The sequence below is a fragment of the Carcharodon carcharias genome, chromosome 6, assembly GCF_017639515.1.
Source record: "Carcharodon carcharias isolate sCarCar2 chromosome 6, sCarCar2.pri, whole genome shotgun sequence".
In the NCBI taxonomy this organism is placed as follows: Eukaryota; Metazoa; Chordata; class Chondrichthyes; order Lamniformes; family Lamnidae; genus Carcharodon; species Carcharodon carcharias.
Window position 1 is genome coordinate 88,168,254 of NC_054472.1, and position 19,646 is coordinate 88,187,899.

At 41.4% G+C, this 19,646-nt stretch overlaps 1 protein-coding gene across 5 annotated transcripts in view; it reads right to left on the reverse strand.

Annotated features, from left to right (window-relative positions):
• The window catches only part of LOC121279411 (centrosome and spindle pole-associated protein 1), a 206,425-nt gene that overhangs the window by 128,679 nt on the left and 58,100 nt on the right, over nt 1-19,646 (reverse strand). For all 5 annotated transcript variants that reach the window (XM_041190634.1, XM_041190635.1, XM_041190633.1 and 2 more), the window contains 2 exons: nt 12,907-13,008; nt 5,038-5,129 (listed from right to left, as the gene is read on the reverse strand). In XM_041190634.1, the coding sequence (XP_041046568.1) occupies nt 5,038-5,129; nt 12,907-13,008 (194 nt within the window). The remainder of the gene's footprint in view (nt 1-5,037; nt 5,130-12,906; nt 13,009-19,646) is intronic.

Below are 19,646 nucleotides of genomic sequence, written 5' to 3' on the forward strand. Positions count from 1 at the left end.
TTGAGACACCCCATCACAGTGTCCTCATGGCCACCATCCAACAATAAACGCCACTCACAAACATCTTTATCCAACAACATATACAAATGTAAGAACTATTCATCCTCGTGAATTCCGATAGGCAAAGACACCTGCAAGACAAGCATTATCTAGTGCTCCTATGTGGTGCTACTCTAGTCGCTGCAGTATGGCTGCTGGAAGGCTCCTGACTTTCAGTGGGGGAGACTACAGATGGCCTTGCAGCTCAACCTCAAGCAGCTCTGCAGTTTGACACCATGGGTTTGGACTGCACCACCTCAGCACAGGCGGCAGCAATGTAGGCTGGCAGACTGATAGGCAACAGCTGGGGCACTGGTGAAGTAGCACTGGTGACAGTACGGCTGCTTTATGCTCCACAGTGTGGAACCTCAACAATCCTTGTAATCTGTGAGCAGAAATTGTTGCGATAGTGCTCAAAGGGGCATGTGGGCTAAGACCCCCAGCCATGATAGCAGTAGTCTAAGCCCTCATCACCTCAGTCTGAGTTTCCACTGCAGCACTCAGACATTTGGTAGCTTCCTCCTGTGCTGCAGTAGAAGCTGTAACAGTGACCACCTGATGCTGAATCACGGTTTGGTCATGGAATTAGCCACCACTTCCACGATAATGTGCTCCAAGTTCTGTGTGACGTCCTCTCCCACAAATGGAACCAGATTTCAAGCTCCTTCACAATGGCATAAGCTAAAACAAAAACAGAATTACCTGGAAAAATTCAGCAGGTCTGGCAGCATCGGCGGAGAAGAGAAGAGTTGACGTTTCGAGTCCTCATGACCCTTCAACAGAACTGATCTTTCTTTACAAGGAGAGGGAAATATAATCCACCACTACTCTCCTCCGTCTTGCTGAACTTGTTCTCACACTGAACAATTTCTCCTTCGACTCCTCTCACTTCCTCCAAATAAAAGGTGTGGCTATGGGTACCCGCATGGGCCCCAGCTATGCCTGTCTCTTTATGAGGTATGTGGAACATTCCTTGTTCCAGTCCAACTCCGGCTCACTTCCACAACTCTTTCTCCAGTACATCGATGATTACTTCGGTGCTGCTTCATGCTCTTGTCGGGACTTGGAAAAATGTATTAATTTTGCTTCCAATCTCCACCCCTCCATCATTTTCACATGGTCCATTTCTGACACTTCCCTTCCTTGACCTCTCTGTCTCAATCTCTGGTGATAGACTGTCCACCAATATCCATTACAAGCCTACTGACTCCCACAGCTACCTCGACTACAGCTCCTCACACCCCGCTTCCTGTAAGGACTCCATCCCATTCTCTCAGTTCCTTCGACTCCGTCGCATCTGTTCCGATGATGCTACCTTCAAAAACAGTTCCTCTGACATGTCCTCCTTCATCCTTAACTGAGGTTTTCCACCCACAGTCGTTGACAGGGCCCTCAACCGTGTTCGGCCCATCTCCTGCGCATCCGCCCTCATGCCTTCTCCTCCCTCCCAGAAACATGATAGGATCCCCCTTGTCCTCACTTATCACCCCACCAGCCTCCGCATTCAAAGGATCATCCTCCGCTATTTCCACCAACTCCAGCATGATGCCACCACCAAACACATCTTCCCTTCACCCCCCCTATCGGCATTCCGTAGGGATCACTCCCTCCGGGACACCCTGGTCCACTCCTCCATCACCCCCTACTCCTCAACCCCCACCTATGGCACCTCCCCATGCCCACGCAAAAGATGTAACACCTGCCCCTTCACTTCCTCTCTCCTCACAGTCCAAGGGCCCAAACACTCCTTTCACGTGAAGCAGCATTTCACTTGCATTTCCCCCAACTTAGTCTACTGTATTCGTTGCTCCCAATAAGGTCTCCTCTACATTGGAGAGGCCAAACGTAAACTGGGCGACCGCTTCAGAACACGTGCGGTCTGTCCGCAAGAATGACCCAAACCTCCCTGTCGCTTGCCATTTTAACACTCCACCCTGCTCTCTTGCCCACATGTCTGTCCTTGGCCTGCTGCATTGTTCCAGTGAAGCCCAACACAAACTGGAGGAACAGCACCTCATCTTCCAACTAGGCACTTTACAGCCTTCGGGAATGAATATTGAATTCAACAACTTCAGGTCTTGAGCTCCCTCCTCCATCCCCACCCCCTTTCTGTTTCTTCCCCCTTCCTTTTTTTTTTCTTTGTTTTCCAATAATTTATATAGATTTTTCTTTTCCCACCTATTACCATTATTTTTAAATCTTTTATGCTTCCCCACCCCAATAGAGCTATACCTTGAGTGCCCTACCATCCATTCTTAACTAGCACATTCGTTTAGATAATTTCACCAACTTCAACACCTCGGTGTTCTTTTGTTCTTTTGTCTGAGACATCTCTTGATGATCTGCTCCTATCCTAACACACCCCCTCCACTTCTCTCCCCCTCCCCCGACCTTAAACCAGCTTATATTTCCCTCTCCTTGTAAATAAAGATCAGTTCTGTTGAAGGGTCATGAGGACTCGAAACGTCAACTCTCCTCTTCTCCGCCGATGCTGCCAGACCTGCTGAGCTTTTCCAGGTAATTCTGTTTTTGTTTTGGATTTCCAGCATCCTCAGTTTTTTGTTTTTATCTAATGGAATAAGGCTGTCTGGCAGGCCCACCAATTCACCAAGCATTGTCCATGTTCATCAGTGTTCTCCTGTATGCAGTCCTGTTGAAGTCCTCATCTGAGGTTCATGTAGCAGCACTGGTCTGCGACCTCATCCTTCGGAAGCTGGAACATAAGCTATCCTTTTCCTGTGGCCTGACTACAGTCCTCTCTGCCCAGCAACTCACTACATGTTGATCCCAACTCTACATTGTCCTCTTAGGTGCACACAATGCCAGCATCTGAATGGATGGCTGCGAGTCGCAGATCAAGTGACGATGGTTCCTCAGCATTGGTGTGGGTTGCTTACTCTTCCTCTTGGGTGTGCTGTGACTTGCCAGTGGGCAGTTCTTGGGTGTCGGAAAGCATAAAATCAGGTCGGAAAGGTTGAAGTGAAGTGCAAAGCAAGAGATCCAGATCACATCCAGATAGCAGGATGAGGATGAGGTCAGAGTTGAGAAGGGCCATAGATCAGTAAGCTCATTATATATGATCTTGGTGACACTAGATGCTATAGAACCATCTCCTCCATTGGGCTTAGTAAGTGAACTTGTACCTTGCCACCACCAGTGCTTTGCTTTTTTTTCCTGTTACAAGAAAGAGGGCAGAATGTCAGTTATTGCATAGTACTGTATCTGAATTGATGTGGCTGAATTGCTTGATAGCAAGAAGTGAGCGTGAGGCTGCATCAGTGGAAAGTGTTTGGAATGTTAGGTTTGAGCAGGGAGTGCGCGGGACTGGTGCTTGTTGAGTGTCAGGCCTGTGGTGCATTGAGCAATGGGAAAGGGTGGTGGTGTGATGGGTATGAGATATGATGTCCATTGATCTTGACTATGCATGTGAGGTCATTAAATTTCTTGAACCGCTGACGCCAGGTCCTTTGGATCAGGCTTTGGGAAATTACCTTCGTGGTCACCTACTCCCATTCCTGGGGGGTATTCTAGGCCCATCATGGAAACATGGCCTTCTTCCTCCTGTGCACCTCCAGGATTAGGGCCTCCAGCGCCACATCTGTGAATCACAAAGGCGTCTCTATATCCTGGTGGTCCATCTTCCCCGATTACAGTTGCATCAGTATTATTCAGAAATAGCCTCTTGTGAATCAGTGCATTGTCCTGACTATTCAGGAATAGCCTCCTATGAATCAGTGCTTTAAAAGGGGCAGTGTTTTTAAGGTCTGGGGGCAAGCTTGAACATATGCAAGCCTCGCAAGCTATTAGGCCCCTGCATGGCCGCCCATGCAGCCAGCCAACAGGAAGGGTCACAGGCGGCAAGCAGAAATCATTTAAACAAGGAGCCAGCACTAAGTTTGCATGTTGCCTGCCTCAACTGGAACTAGCATGCATAGGCCGCAAATCATGTCCATCACACCAAAAATGTGCGCAGACCAATTTTTGCTCCTTAGAGTACAAAAGCAAGGAAATTACATCAAAATTTTATAATCCACCAGTTTGACGTCAGCTGGAATATTATATTCAATCCTGGAAACCACACCTTGAGATGGATTCCAAGGCCTTGGGGAAAGTGCAGAGGTGGTGTACCAAAAATGCTACCAGGGATGAGAGACTACAGTTATGTAAGAGGCTGCAGAGAAGGTTAAGAGAAATTTGATAGTGTTCAAAATCATGAACAGTTTGGATAGAGGATATAAATTTTAATCATCAGATGCAGCTATAGATCCAGATGTGAATTATAATGGAAAAAAGACAGAAAGACAGACCATGGACTGACTTATATTTATATGGCCTAATCCAATTAACCACTCTCCTTAAATCTCATTTAGCACTTTTTAGGTCATTTTCATCGCACATCAAATTAGGATGGAGGAACAAATGCCACAAATATTTAACACAAAATTAGTGATTTAGCAACCATTATTCAAAGCACAACAAGTTAACTTCCAATCTATTATTCTACAGGATGAAGTGAATCATGTCTTGGGAGAATACTCAACTAAAATAGCTTACAACATTTTTTTTAAGCATCGTGGCCAGACACCTCTAATACCAGTTATCCAATAACTCAGATTTTGTTCCCAGTGTACCTCATTTGAGCAGATGTCATGACACTGGCATTGCGAAGGGTGGGGTCGGAGTGGAGGGGAGGTGGGGTGTGGCAGGAAGAGAGATAAGTACTGGAGAGTCACCAATACTCAAAGAAGCATACCCTGACAAAAGTCAGTATCTTTGGAGAGACAAAGGAAAAGAAAATTGCGAAGGGAGGACAAAAAAAACTTCACATTTAATTCTTGTATTTGTTTTATGTAGGGGAAGTTAAAGCATTGACTAAGAACGTGAATGCTCATGCCAAATATATATTCAGATCATGGTCCATGAGAATCTGCCTCACAATCTAGTTGCAAGCAAAGTACTTGTTCTTAACATTTAACAAAGGTTTTGGTTTTGACTTACCCACCAACAATCCTGTTCCAAACATAACATCTTTCACTGAAGCAGACTTGGAACGTTGTCTCTGAGAGTCATGTACTTCATTTATCAAATATCTATTGGCAGAGTGAAAGCACAAGAATATGACAGTCAATACATCATTCCTCTGTAGTGCATCATGATCAAAGGTAATAATGACTTTATAACAACTGCATACATAAATGTACTGTATTAACTTACACTTCGAGTTAATCACACAAACACAACTTAAATTTTAACTTCAAGGTCAAAAATCCAAATCTCAACGCATACAATAATTTCATACAAACCTCAGGCATTTACCAGTTACAAATCATAGAAAATATATTTACCCTTCTTTTAATTTCCCTCATTTGAAAGTATGATACGTAACGGAAAGTAGGAGATTTGCTTTGCAATGGCAGTGCAGGCTGTGTATCAGCACTAAGGCAAAGAGACTGTCCAATATTGCCATATCTGTCAGAAACATCTCTGTCCTAAGATTCTCCAGCTCAGTGTTCTTAAGATGAAGGATGAGTTATAAGGAAGGAATTGAAGTTTCTTATAGAGTACTGATGCAGGAGAGGAGAGGAGAAGGGTAGAGGAAACTGAGGAGCAATAGAGGTGGTCCTGCAGACATGGGTCTTGTCTAACAACTACAATGTACTTGATGCCTCAGAGGATAAAAAGAATGACAGAGGGGGAGGGGGAGCTGGGGGACCAAGAAAGAAAGACTTGCATTTATATAGCACTTTTCACAACCCCTGGACATCCCAAAATTATTTACATCCAATTAAGCATTTATGAAATGTAGTCACTGTTGTAATGTAGGAAACAGCAGCTAATTTGAGCATAGCATGTTTCTAAAACAGCAATGCAAATGTCCACATAATCTGTTTCGGTGATGATTATTGATGGAGAGATACTGATAAATATACTGAGATTAAATTCCCTGTTTTTCTTCAAAATAATGCCATAGAATCTTTGTGCATCCACCCAAGAGAGCAGAAGGGGCTTCAGTGTACTGTCTCATCCATAAAAACAGAATTGACATATAGTACTTATAAGGGATTAATTTTTTTTTGGGGGGGGAGGGGGGGTTTGGAAGGTGCGATGTTAAGATATTACCCTCTTCAGTCACAAATAAACAGTTCAGTGAGGTGAACATGTGGCTAAAGATGTGGTGCAGGAAGAAGGGGTTCCACTTCATGGGGCACTGGCACCAGTACCAGGACAAGAGGCAGCCGTACCGTTGGGACAGATTGAACTTGGGACCAAAGGCCTGGCAGAAATGATAAATACAGTGGTTAAGAAAATGATTGTATAAACTAACGAATTCAGTAGTGAGCTCAGTCAGAAACAATAGCAAAAATGGTAGTTTAAAGACTAAAAAAGGGTTAAGAGCAGAGTTCAGGTCACAACCAGCAAGTCAGACAATTCAGTTGAAGGGAATACTAACATAGCTCAAAAAGTTAAAGTAGAAGTGACAAATAAGAAATGTATTCAGTTAAATGGTATGAGAAAGGCAGCACCAGAACAGAAGGACAGGCTAAGTTCTCATGCCCAAATAGATGTTGCAGAAACCAACGCACAAAGTACAAAAAATAAATTTAGTGAATTAAGAATCTAAATGCACCTTAGAGAAACTGACATTGTAGGCAATACAGGCACATGGCTGCAAGCCATTCATGATTGGAGTTAAATACCCCAAGGTGTAAGGTCTTTAAAAAGGGTAGGAAAACTGGAAGAGAGTCTTGTTGATTACAATATCTATTACGCTACTAAGAGGGCACAGAAGGAAGGGAAAGCAATCCACAAAGACTCAGGTCGTTGGAACTGAAGAATAAGAGGACTTAAAGTCTGTAATCATCCACAGGCTTCTACATTGCAACAATAAAGTAGCAGAAAGTATTAATTTAGAGAATACCCAAAAACGTATTGTAACAAAAAAGTTGTTTCAGTGAAAGATGCAAATTTTATTTTGAGTGCCCTTAAGCTAGTTTTCTGAAGTAATATGCTCTAGAACCAAGAGTGAGGTATTCTATTTTGTTAAGGAAAATAAGGAGGTCACATTCACTTTGAAAACAGGAATCTAATTTGGGTGGAACAGGAATGAGATCTGGGAGTACAAATGCACAAATCACAAAGTTGTCACACAGATCAATAAGACCTTTACAAAAGCAAACGAAGCACTAAGGTTTATTCCTAGAATTGAAAATTTGAATTTATGCTATATTTGTATCAAACCTTGGTAAAACTACCCTTGGGAGTACCTTGTGCAGCTTTGGCCACCTTATTATAAGAAGGATATAGAAATATTGGAGAGGCTACAAAACAGATGAGATGAAAACTGCAAGGTTAAATCTATCAGAGAATAATGAAAAGGCAGTTTCTTTTGTCTTGAAAAGGCAAGGCTTAGGCATGACTTAGTAGAGGTCTTTTAAGATTACAAAAGGTTTAAATAGAATGAACACAGGGAAGTTAAATCGGGCTTGGCAGCACCACTTTGAGACCCTCTAATGTCTGAAATGGCATCTGTGGCATGCATGCACACTTCTGACACAAAGTATGCTGGATACCATGTTGGTAAAGGGTTTAGCACATACACACACAAAGTCTGACAGAAGTATACTGAATGGGTAGATTATGATGTCATTATAGCCCCGAGGCCCTGGATGTAGTGCTGCAAAAGTCTAATGACCTCACTTGGGTATCACCGCTGTCTGGCAACACAGATGCAATACAGTCCTATAGCAATAACTAGGATTCCTGAGGCTCCATCCCAGGGACGCCCCATGGTGCACAAATCTGCAATCCTCTCTCAAGATGACAGCATTCGTCTCCCCAATACTACCACTCCACCAGGGCCTTTGCTACCACCTATTGCCGTGGTGGTGTAGTGCTAAGCTGGGCCTTCTAGGGCCAGGGCTGCACGACATCTTCCAAAGCTAGCTGCAGTTTTCCTTACTGACAGTTGTCAACAGTCTGCCAGCCATGCTGTAGCCACTGGAGTAGCACGGCTGAGGAGCACTAAATCAGGCAAAGGCAAAAAGGCGACAGGCATTAAGAGAATGCACAGTTGATATTTGTAAGCAACATTGGATGGTTTGATTGACAAAGCTGGTTTGGAACGTTCATTTTTGATTGTTTTTATTTCAGCATTGTGATTAAGAGGATGCTGTGAGGGTCAGTAACAGAGGAAAAGCTAAGGCGTATGACTGTTGATTGTTAAGTAGAGGCTGCATTCACTGAAACTGCAGTTAGGTGGACAGATAATAAAAAGGCAATGTGTTGATTGTCACCTCCTTTCCTCCTTCACTGCATGTAGCTGCTGGTGACAAGGGTCTGCCCTCATGAAGACAAAGTTTTGTAGCATGCAGCAGACCACGTTGAATTGTGACAAGTGCTCCGGACAGTACTACAGGGTTGTTCCAAGGCTTTCCAGGCAGTGAAAGCATTATTTCAGCACCCTCATGGTCTGCTCAATGACGTTTCATGATTTCACGTGACAGCATGGCTCTCATGATATGCATGCTGCCCAATAAAGTCATGAGATAGGTGGTCAACAGATACTCATGTTGCTCAGTAGTCACCCTTCAGTTTCTTGTCGTGGCTCAAATACTGATGGTTCAGAGGACTGGCACAAATGAAGACATCATGACTACTGCCAGGGTATTGATCTGCAAGATAGGTCAAGTTTGTTAACACTCAAACTGAACACTGAGGAAGTAACAAGGGAAAGGTTATCAGGGGTAGGCAGGAATGTGGGGTTGAGGTTACATTCAGATCAGCAATGATCTTATTGAATAGCGGACCAGGCACGCAGGGCCATGTGGCCTACGCTTGCTCCTAATTAGAATGCTTGTACGTATGTTCGAGTGGAACCCTTTGTGGTTGCAGTACATCTCTGAATTTACTTGTGGTGACAGCAAAGCAACATGTGCACAGTCAATGGCACTTTGCATCATAGGGAAGCCTGCTATCCAGGCGAAGCTGTGTACTTGCTCCACTTGCTTCTGAGAGGCAGTGTAATGAATTCTTTGCACACAGTTAGTAGCCTCCATCATATAATGGAGGACAGTGAACTTCAAGATGTTGATGTCACCTGCTCGAGCCACAAAGAAGTCCTAAGCTCATGGCCAGTTACGTTTGCAGCCACTTGCAATGTAGTCCTTGTTCTGCTGAGACTGCAGTTCTGTCTGGAGCAGGTAGCAGATTTGAGTGAGTACCTCCTTAGTGAAATGGAGACATCACACACTGTTCCTGGCTTAAGCTGTTGTGAACAAGTTGCTACCTGAAGACCATGGCTGGATATGACTTCCTGAGATACCTTCTCCCCCCTCTTCGAACAGCTTGTCCTCCTCTTTGTTGTCTCTGCTGCTTCTCCCCATCATGCTGCAGGCCAGGGGGATAGAAACTTCAGCATCCACAACTGGGAGCTGGTGGTCTGAGCAGAGCTCTTGAAATGAGAACCAGAGCCATCACTCTATGCCATCACTCCCTGACAACTTCTTCAACTTTAAGTAGCAGTACAAACCTCAGAGTACTTCTACTAACTCTGCCACAGCCAGTAGAAAGCAATTAACAACTAACCTGAAAGTGGTTGATGATCCCTCTAGATAGGGCTGGCGGGGATTAGGCCTGCTGCTGAATGCATGGTCAGCTGTGTGAGGTTAAGAAAGGACAGTAGCTGATGCTTTGAGGTTGAAAATGGCATCGCTATGATCAGTGTTTCATTCAGACTGACATTACAATCTGTCTGCATACTTCCTGCACATGCTTCCAGCCTCCATGCAAAAGACCTATCCAAAATGGTGTCTTGCAATACCAGCATCAAAAGTCTGTGCACGTTACACAAATACCATTTTAGACATGTAATGTAGTGCCAGAATACAAATGCTACACAACGTAATTTAGCAACCAGAGAGTTTGATGGTATAGTGCATCAGTGAATAAGATCACATCAGGAAAAAAGTGGTAAGAAATTCAAATTAAAGTTGTTTTATTTGAATATACAAAGCATCCATAGGGCAGATGAATTACTGCCCCAAAGAAAAGTGGGTTTGATGCCCTACAGAGATATAGTTGAATGGTGACCAAGGCAGGGGATTAAATTTACCAGAGTACTTGACATTTTGAAAAGGACAAAATGGAAAAGGACAGGGGTAGGCCTGATAATAAAGGATGGCATGAGGACAGTGGTGAGGAAGGATTTGGGCTCAAAAGAGCAGGAAGTAGAATCAGAATGGGTGGAGATAAAAAAAACCATGGACAGGGACAGCAACAGCATTGATTATGAGTTTTTGGAACATACACAAGATAATATTCTAGATTGACAGGATAAGGAACAACTGAGAATCAGGCTATTTTAGATCTAGTTTTGTGCAGTGACTAAAGGTTAATTAATAACCTTCCTCTAGGGAAGAATGAGCATATGATAGAACTTTATATTGAGTTGAAAAGTGATTTAAGTGAGAAACCAGGGTTTTAAATCTGAACAAAGTAACCTGCGTAGAAATGAAGGACAAGTTGACTAGGGTAGATTAGAAAATTATATTAAAAGATATGATGGTAGAAAAGCAATAGTAAACTTTTAAAGAATTAAGTCATAATTTGTAACAAATATGTTTTCTTTATTCATTCATGTGATGTCAATGTGGCTGGTTAGGCCAGCATTTATTGCCCATCCCTAATTGCCCTTGCGAAGGTGGTCTTGAACCGCTGCAGTCCATGTGGTGTAGGTACACCCACAGTACTGTTAGGGAGTTCCAGGATTTTGACCCAGCAACAGTGAAGGAACAGCGATATATTTCTAAGTCAGGATGGTGAGCGGCTTGGAGAGGAACTTCCAGGTGGTGGTGTTTCCATGCATCTGCTACCCTTGTCTTTCTGGATGGTAGCGGTCATGGGTTTGAAAGGTGCTGTCTAAGCAGCCTTGGTGAGTTCCTGAAGTGCATCTTATGGATGATACACATTGCTGCCGCTGTGCGTTGGTGGTGGAGGGAGTGAATGTTTGTGGATGGGGTGCCAATCAAGCGGGCTGCTTTGTCCTGGATGGTGTCGAGCTTCTTGAGTGTTGTTGGAGCTGCACTCATCCAGGCAAGTGGAGAGTATTCTATCACACTCCTGACTTATGCCTTGTAGATGGTGGACAGGCTTTTGGGAGTCAGGAGGCGGGTTACTCACCACAGGATTCCTAGCCTCTGACTTCTTGTAGCCACAGTATTTATATGGCTAGTCCAGTTCAGTTTCTGGTCAATGGTAACCCCCAGGATGTTGATAGTGGGGGATTCAGTGATGGTAACGCCATTGAATGTCAAGGAGCAATGATTAGGTTCTGTCTTTGTTGCTCCCTTGAGGAATAAAAGCCCCATGTAAAAGGTGGTCCAACAAGAGAAGTTAAAAATGGTGTTAGATTAAAGGAAGAGGTTTATAATGGTGCCATACAGTAGTGAGCCAGTGAATTGGAAGATTTTACAATTCAAAGGATGACAATGAAATTGACAAAGAAACAGGGAAAAAGAACGAGACTAAACCAGCAAGAAATTAAACAGGTTGTAAAAGCTTCTATAGATATGTCAATAGGAATAGATTAATGACAGTATATGTGGGCCCATTATAGTCAGAGACAGTAGAAATTATAATGGAGAATAATGAAATCACAGAGACACTAAATACAGTAGAAGACACAAAAATTCTGGAAATAGTAGGGAACCAAGGGTCTATCAAGAATGAAGAACTTAAAAAAAATTAGTATTAATAAAAAAAAAGTACCACACAAATGGCCTGGACCTTAAGACCTACATCCTTTGCTTTTGGACCAGCAGTTACAGATAGTGGATGCATAGGTTTTGATCTTACAGAATTCCCTTGATTCTAGAACAGCCTTCATGGATTGGAAGGTAACAAACATAGCTCCAAAAGGAGGGAAATAGGCTAGTTAGCTTGACATTAGTAGTTGGCAAAATGCTAGAATCTATTATTAGGGGCTGGGCAATAAGGCACTTAGAAAATGATAACGATTAGACAAAGTCAACATAGATCTATGAAAGGTCAATCATGTTTGACAATCTGTTGGAGTTTTTTTTTGAGGTTGCAACTAGCAGGGTAGTAAGGAGGAACCAGTGGAAGTAACTTACTCAGATTTTCAAATGTCATTCAATAAGTTACCATACAAAAACTTATTACACACAATTACAGCTCATGTAATACAGTAGCATGGATTGAGGATTGGTTAATGCACAGAAAAGAGAGGGTAAGGGTCATTTTCAGCTTGGCAGGCAGTAAGTTAGAGTACTGCAGGATCAGTTATTCATAATCTATGCCAATGACCTTAGATGAGGGAGTAGAGTGTAATATGCCCAAGTTTGCTTACGATACAAAGTTAGGTGAGAAAATAAGTTGCGAGGACGATATAAAGGCATGTCAACAGCTTGAGTGAAAGACAAGAGCCCCCGCTCCACCTCCTTTTCCATTTTGTCTCTTATCAAATTCTTTGGATATTTACTTTCCAACCTTGGTCACCGTGCAACCATATCATTGTAATGACTATTAGATGAAACCCATTTATCTCTATTTGTGCCATTAATTCATCTATCTTGTTATGAATACTTTATGCATACAGGTAAATCCATGTTCCCATTAATCTGAATATATCTAACGTGCTGACAGACTTTTGTGTTCCAATTTACAATTATCCAAAGAAGCAACAATGCCAAGAAAGCTTTCCAAGCTCCCAACATACACTAAATTCATACAGGGCAAGCTGAAAACTAAAAACTCAAGCAGAAATAGGACTGGTTTGTCTGGGCTCAGGGGCTATATGTTGTGTACCCTTGCCATGGAATGCTAAAATGCAAGATTGTGGACATTTACCTAGATTTTCCTGCCGCTGAAACAGGTCGTCTTCTAGAATCTTCCTTGTAGTCCTCTTCAATGTATGCTGGCAGCTTGTGTTCTCTCCTCTCTTTATATTGCCTGTAGTAGAGGGTTTAGCCAATGTCATGTCAAAAAAAATTGTAAGCATTTCATGTTTTAATCAATAGTTCTTGTTGGATATGATTTTCAATACAGGAGAAAAGTCACATGAGAATTTAACACAAAATTGTAGTTTCAGCACTAGCAATGCCAAGTAGTTTCAGCATGCAACTGTTAAGTCACCAGAACTTATCACTGAAGTTGAGTGGACCAGAAAAAGTTCAGATTTCCACACTAATTCTACTCTAGTACACAAATTTGAGCTGGAGAGACTATTTTAATACACCAAGAATGTAATGAATAATCTAAGAATGTAGTGCTAAGGATGTACTGCTTCGTCAAATGTACCCCACTACTCAAATAGGAGTCCTTACTGGCATTCTGTTGAACATTCATCTTTCAACCAGTACCATTACAAAATAGAATAATTGATCATTTATCTCTGTCATTTGTGGAACATTACTGATGCAGATTGGTTATCACGATTGTCTACATAACTGCCAATGCACTTCAAAAGAAATTCATTTTCTGAATAGCTTTGAAATGTTTCAATATATTAAGGCAATATTAATAAATGCACACATTTATTAATAGAGGAAAACATCTCACTTTAATCTCATGTTTTTGAATGTAGAGAACTCAAAGGAATGCATATTTGCATGTTATAGTAATCTATTCACTTGTCATGAATGGAACTGGTATAGGTGGTTACTTTCTCTATTCTAATACCACAGGGGAGTTTCTGCAGTATTTTGTTTAAATGCAAATTGTTGAACAAATGAGGTAGAATTTTAGATTACCTACTATAAATGTTTATCTAATCTCTGCTTTCCCCTATCCTATCTTGAAGTTGTAGACCCATTTTGGATTATGATTCCATGGATCTCCAGTGACTAATATTATACATGTTCTTTTAATTCACAACTTTTTCTCAACAAAGAAAATAAAGCAGCATATGCCGTGCAGGTTTAAGAACATAAGAAATACGAGCAGGAGTAGACCACATGGCTCCTCTGTAAAGGCAGGCTTTATTTTCTGTTTTGTAGCACTAATGTGTAGCAGGAATAATGCAGTTGAATGAAAACAGACAGCAGTTCCCCTGACAAATGACTAATGTGTACTGAGACATATAAATCAGGAAAGCTTCAGGTTCAGTCCCTGGTCTGTGCGTAGTTAGTTAATGTCAGTCAACGGAGCAATTGGATGCTACAATTTGCCTCAAGTCCCCTAGAAAGGAAAGTAAAAAAAAAAAAATCAGAAAGGATTCTCTAATATCCAGTGACCCCAGATGGAAAGGGCCTTTATTTCGTTGTTGAGTGAAGACAGGCTGTGATACATTCAAAATTGAATAGCCTTTCAACATTCAATCATGCATGAAAATGGTCGCTGGAGATCCATGGAATCATAATCCAAAATGGGTCTACAACTTCAAGATAGGATAGGGGAAAGCAGAGATTAGATAAACATTTATACTAGGTAATCTAAAATTCTACCTCATTCGTTCAACAATTTGCATTTAAACAAAATACTGCAGAAACAGCAACCTGAATTCCTAAATGTTAACGACAACTTGAAGTGCTAGCCCAAGCTAGTTACTCCAGGAATTTCCAGATAATAGAGAGAAACTAAATTGACCCAGCAACGGATACAGAAGTGGTCTTCCCTACATAATTCCTGCCGTGCAGAGAACAACAGGAAGTGCCAAAACTTATCACCCAATGAATTCCAAAACAATTTACTTCCAAATAAATAAAGTGACATAAGGGTGACTTTGAGATGGGGGCAGAAATTGACCACAGACTGTGCAGAACAACAAACTGATAAACAGTGGATGGTGTTTAAAAAAGCATCTGTGCATACTCCGAAAGAGCAAGAGTTCTGCTTCTGCAATTACATATAATTACATAGCATTTACCGCACAAAGAGGCCATTTGGCCAAACTGGTCTGTGCCAGTGTTTAAAACTTTACATTAGCCTCATCCCATCACATTACATCTAACTCTATCTGCACATCCTTCTATTTCTTTCTCTCTAATGTACTTATCTAGCTTCTCCTTAAATGTTAATTCAACTCAGCTACACCTTGCACATTCTGACCACTGCCCAGATAAAGAAGTTTCTCCTGAATTCATTATTGGATTTTAGTGACTATTTTAAAAGTTACAGACCCTTGTTTTGAATTCCCCACAAGTGGAAGCCACCCTCTTTGTCGACACTATCAAATCCTGCTGTCATTTTAAAGGTGTTGGTTAGGTCATCCCTGAGCTTTCACTTTAAGAGAAAAAAGTCCTAGCCTGATCCTTCTTTCCTGATAGATTATAAACTCTCAATTCTGGAATTATCTTTGTAGATCACAATATCCTTTTAATAACAAATAGGCCAAAAAGGTACACAATACATTGCATTGTTGAAACATGGTTCTTTACAAGTTTAACATAGCTTCCATGTTTTCACCTAGAAATGAACCCAGTGCTTTCTTTACATTATTTATGGCTTTGTTAACACGCACTACTACTGCTAATGATTTGTGATCGTGTACCAATTGAATAACCATGGTCTACAAGAGCAGTCAGATATAGTGCAAACCTAAAAGGAAGGGCTTATACAAAGACTTGACCAGCCTCCCACATTCTACCCTCCATAGGCCTGAGGTCAACATTGGTGCCATGTCCTAACAAACATCGTCCCAGTCACCAATCATCCCTATTTTCATTGACCTACATTGGCTCCTTGTTAAACAGTGCCTCTATTTTAAAATTTGCATTCTGAAATTCAAATTCCTCCATGGCCTTGCCCCGCTTTATCTCTAATCTCCTCCAACCCTACGAGATATCTGCAGTCCTACAATTCTGGCCTGTTGTGCTCTACTACTGGTGGCTTTGACTTAACTTGCCTTAAGGTCTGGCATTCTTTTCTTACACCTCTCAGCCTTGTGTGATTTGGTATCAATTTTTTAAAAATGTTCCTGTGATGCACCCTGGGATTTTTTACCACATTAAAAGCACTATAACACAAGTTGTTGTTGAAGAGATCGTGTGGACTGAAAGTGATATAAAAAAAAACAGCAAATAGATACAAAGAATATGATAAGAGCTATAATAAAGGAATGAGAAAATGCTTTCAAGGGATATCAAGGTCAACATTAAAGGTCTTTTGAATATATGAAGAGAAAGTGGATGGCTTAAACTAAAGTAAGCACCTTAATGACGATGCAGGTGATACTGTAATTAGAAATCAAGAAATGGCAGATTTAGTAAATAGTGATTTTGCATTCATCTTCACAGTACAAGTATAGGTTGAAAATGAAACACCAGGGATAAAAGAAAAAAAAATCAATGAGAGGAATTACTAGATTAAATTAAGTAAAAACAGTGAAGGAGAAACAAATATTACTAAAGATAGACTAATCTCCTGAACACAATGGTTTTGACACAGGGTATTAAAAAAAGTGGATGAGGAAATCATTAATGCTGTTACAACCAGGTGAAGAGAAGTGAACTGGCTCCCTTCTGTTCAACCTCATCGGTTGGTGACAGCAAAGATTCAAGTTTCTTTTTCATGAGGATATGCCTTTTCCAAATCAAAATGTAATTATTTATGCAGTGAGCAATATGGAGCCAAACAAGGTTTCCTCAAGTTAAAGAAACAGCAGATTTATTCACCACTAAACCAGAGAAAGGAATAATAAAAATGTGACATTACACACACAAGTATCAGAAATAAGGGAAATTAGAGTCCCAATAAAAGAAACAGGTAAAAGAATATACGATTAAGTATCCTTTGATCGTCCCTGAGGCATGGATTTTAAACATTGCAGCCAATTGATGTGAGCTGATTTCTTGGACGTGGTGAGATGTACAAGATGCTGCAGTTATTACAAAATCTCAGTTTGCTGTAGGTCTCCAGTCATGTTGATTTTTCGGACCGGGTAATACATTTGTTCCAAGAGGTAGAGAGGGAGAGGGCCCCTTTTAGCCTGTCTCCTCTTCTGAAATCTTTTTTGCAATCTCTCTCCCATTCACGCTCTTACTCGAATCACAACTGTTCTGCTCTCCTGTGGTCTTGATACCCAGATGACCCTAAACTGTGTTAGGCCCTGGGTAACATGTTCTTACATTGTTTTTTCCTTTTCAGGTGGTTGGTTACAAACAAAACCTATCTTCATTTGAAAAGATTAGGCTTCAGGGTTCAGAAGATGCTTTTCCTTTTGGTGGCAGGAATGACAAGTAATTTTGTCAGTAACTCTTGCCTGTTCCTTGCTGTAACTCCAGGTTAAGTATCGTTTAAGGGATTTGGTTGGTTTACATGGCTGTTAGCTCCCAGATTGCTGGTAAAAGCCAAGCTGCTCTTGGTTACCTGCCTGTAGGGGTATTCTGTGCTTCTCACTGGCCTGCCTTCATGCAGAATGCATTTAACGATTTATGCAATGAGCAATAAGGAGCCAATAAAACAAAGTTTTCTCGAGTTTAAGCAAGAGCAAATGTATCAACCATTAAACCCGAGAAAAAATAATAAAAACATGATGTCACACGCACAGATATCAGAAATAAGGGAAGTTAGAGTCCAATATAAATGTAGAAGAATATATGGGTAAATGTCTTTTGATTGTCCCCAAGGTGTAGATTTTTAAACGCTGCGGCTGATTTAGGCAAGTTGGTTTCTTGGATGCAGTCAGATGTACAAAATGTTGCAGTTATTATGAAATCTCGGTTCACTGGTAGGTTTCCGGTAATGCTGACTTCACGAACTGGGTAATACACTTGTTCCAACTGACAGAGAGGGAGAGAGTCCCTTTCAGCCTGACCCTGCTGCCGAAGTCTTTCTTGCAATCTCTCTGCAGTAGCTGCAGCCTGTCGTGTTATACTTTACCCATTGTATATTTTAAGGGGTTTCAGGTGAGTCTGTCTGTGACAGCCATTGTTTCAATATCCAGCACTTTGCATTTTAATGTCTCTTCCTTAGACAGCGACAAGTTTCGATGGGTCTCTGAATTATAGGAAACATCCATCTCTTCACACTCCCCTCAGGGTGTCTTGTTTGCTTTTTCACCGTCATCTTGGAAGGTGACCTTGTACTTTTTAAGTACCTTATTCTGTCTTATTTCGAATTGCAAAATTTCCAGTCAGTTAAAACTTAAAAAGTCATATTTACAAAAGTAAAGAGGCATAGCATAGGCATAGTAAAGATGCATTTGTCATCATCTTTCAAAACACTCTAGATTAGAAATCATCATGTGGATTGAAAAATTTACAATATCACTCCACTATTCACTAAGGTTGAGAGAGATAAGCTAGGAAATTATGGGCCTATAAATCTAATGTCAGTTATGGGAAAGGTGCTTTTATTTGAGGAGGGGGGAGGGGTGACTGAGCATTTGAGCAACATGAGCTGATCAGGGATAACCAGCAAGGGTTTGTGAAGAGTAAGCCATGTCTAAAAACCTATTTAATTTTTTCCAAGGTTGAACATGGTAGATTAAGGAGTTTCTATGCATGTTATTTATATGACTTCCAGAAGACATTTGATAAGGTTCCACTTAAGAGACTGTTAATAAAAATGAGGGGGAATGGAATTGGAGGCAACAGGATAGAAGGTAGAAGACAGAGTATATGTACTCAAATTGCCCACCAACCCATGACCCCACCCACATCCCAACCCCTCCTGCCGGATCTGTATTGGGTCTGCACTTTTTCACTATATTTCTAAGTGACTAGGATAAAGACGTAGAAAGGCTCTATTTAAGACGGCTGGTGGTGCCAAGTTAAATGGCACAGTGAACAGCATGGATGGGACCATAAATGGGGCGTTGATAACTGAGTGGCAAAAATGTGGCAGATGAGTTTAACACGAGAAAGTGTGAACTCATCCATTTTGGACCCAAGAATGGTAAATCAGTGGATTTAATAAATGGGAAGAAACTGTGAATAAACAGAGAGTTAACAGGTAAATAATTTAAATATCAGTGAACTAGGAACCTTGTAGTCAGAGTCATAATGACACAGAAGAAAGCCATTCAGCCCATGGAGTCCATGATAGCTCTCTGCAGAGCAATCCGGTCTGTTCCATTCACCACTTTGCACCATCTAATTTAAAATAAAAATGATCATCTTGATTGATGATTTAAAAACATCAATGTTTCCACATGCTCATGGAAACCAGCAGTGTTATTACAACTAACTGTTGGATCCCAACACTTGCAAGCCAGTCCCTTCAAGAGGCGTGATGTCACTGGAAACTCTAGAGGTCAGGATGCCTGATCTGATAGTTCATCTGGGTAAGAAGGATCCGTACAGGATCTGGATGGGCCAGTATTTGCTAAATCAGGAAATCCACCAACAGATCTTTTTCACCTCTTACTGCTCATAAAAGGGACAGACATTTCCATTTCATACAACATAAATAATCTATGCTAAGTGAGAAAACAGGATCAACCTGCAAGACCCTTTTTCACCAGACCAGACAAGGCCACTGCACTAACTACTAAAAGCCACCTCAGAGTTCAGGATTCCATTTCTGTGGCAGGAGCTTGTATTGCACAGAGCTTCTAAGACTTCATCCTGTGCCTACTAAATGGTGGATCCATGTCAATGAGTCTTTATGACCCATATATAGATAGTTTACATCAAGGAAGGTGGCTC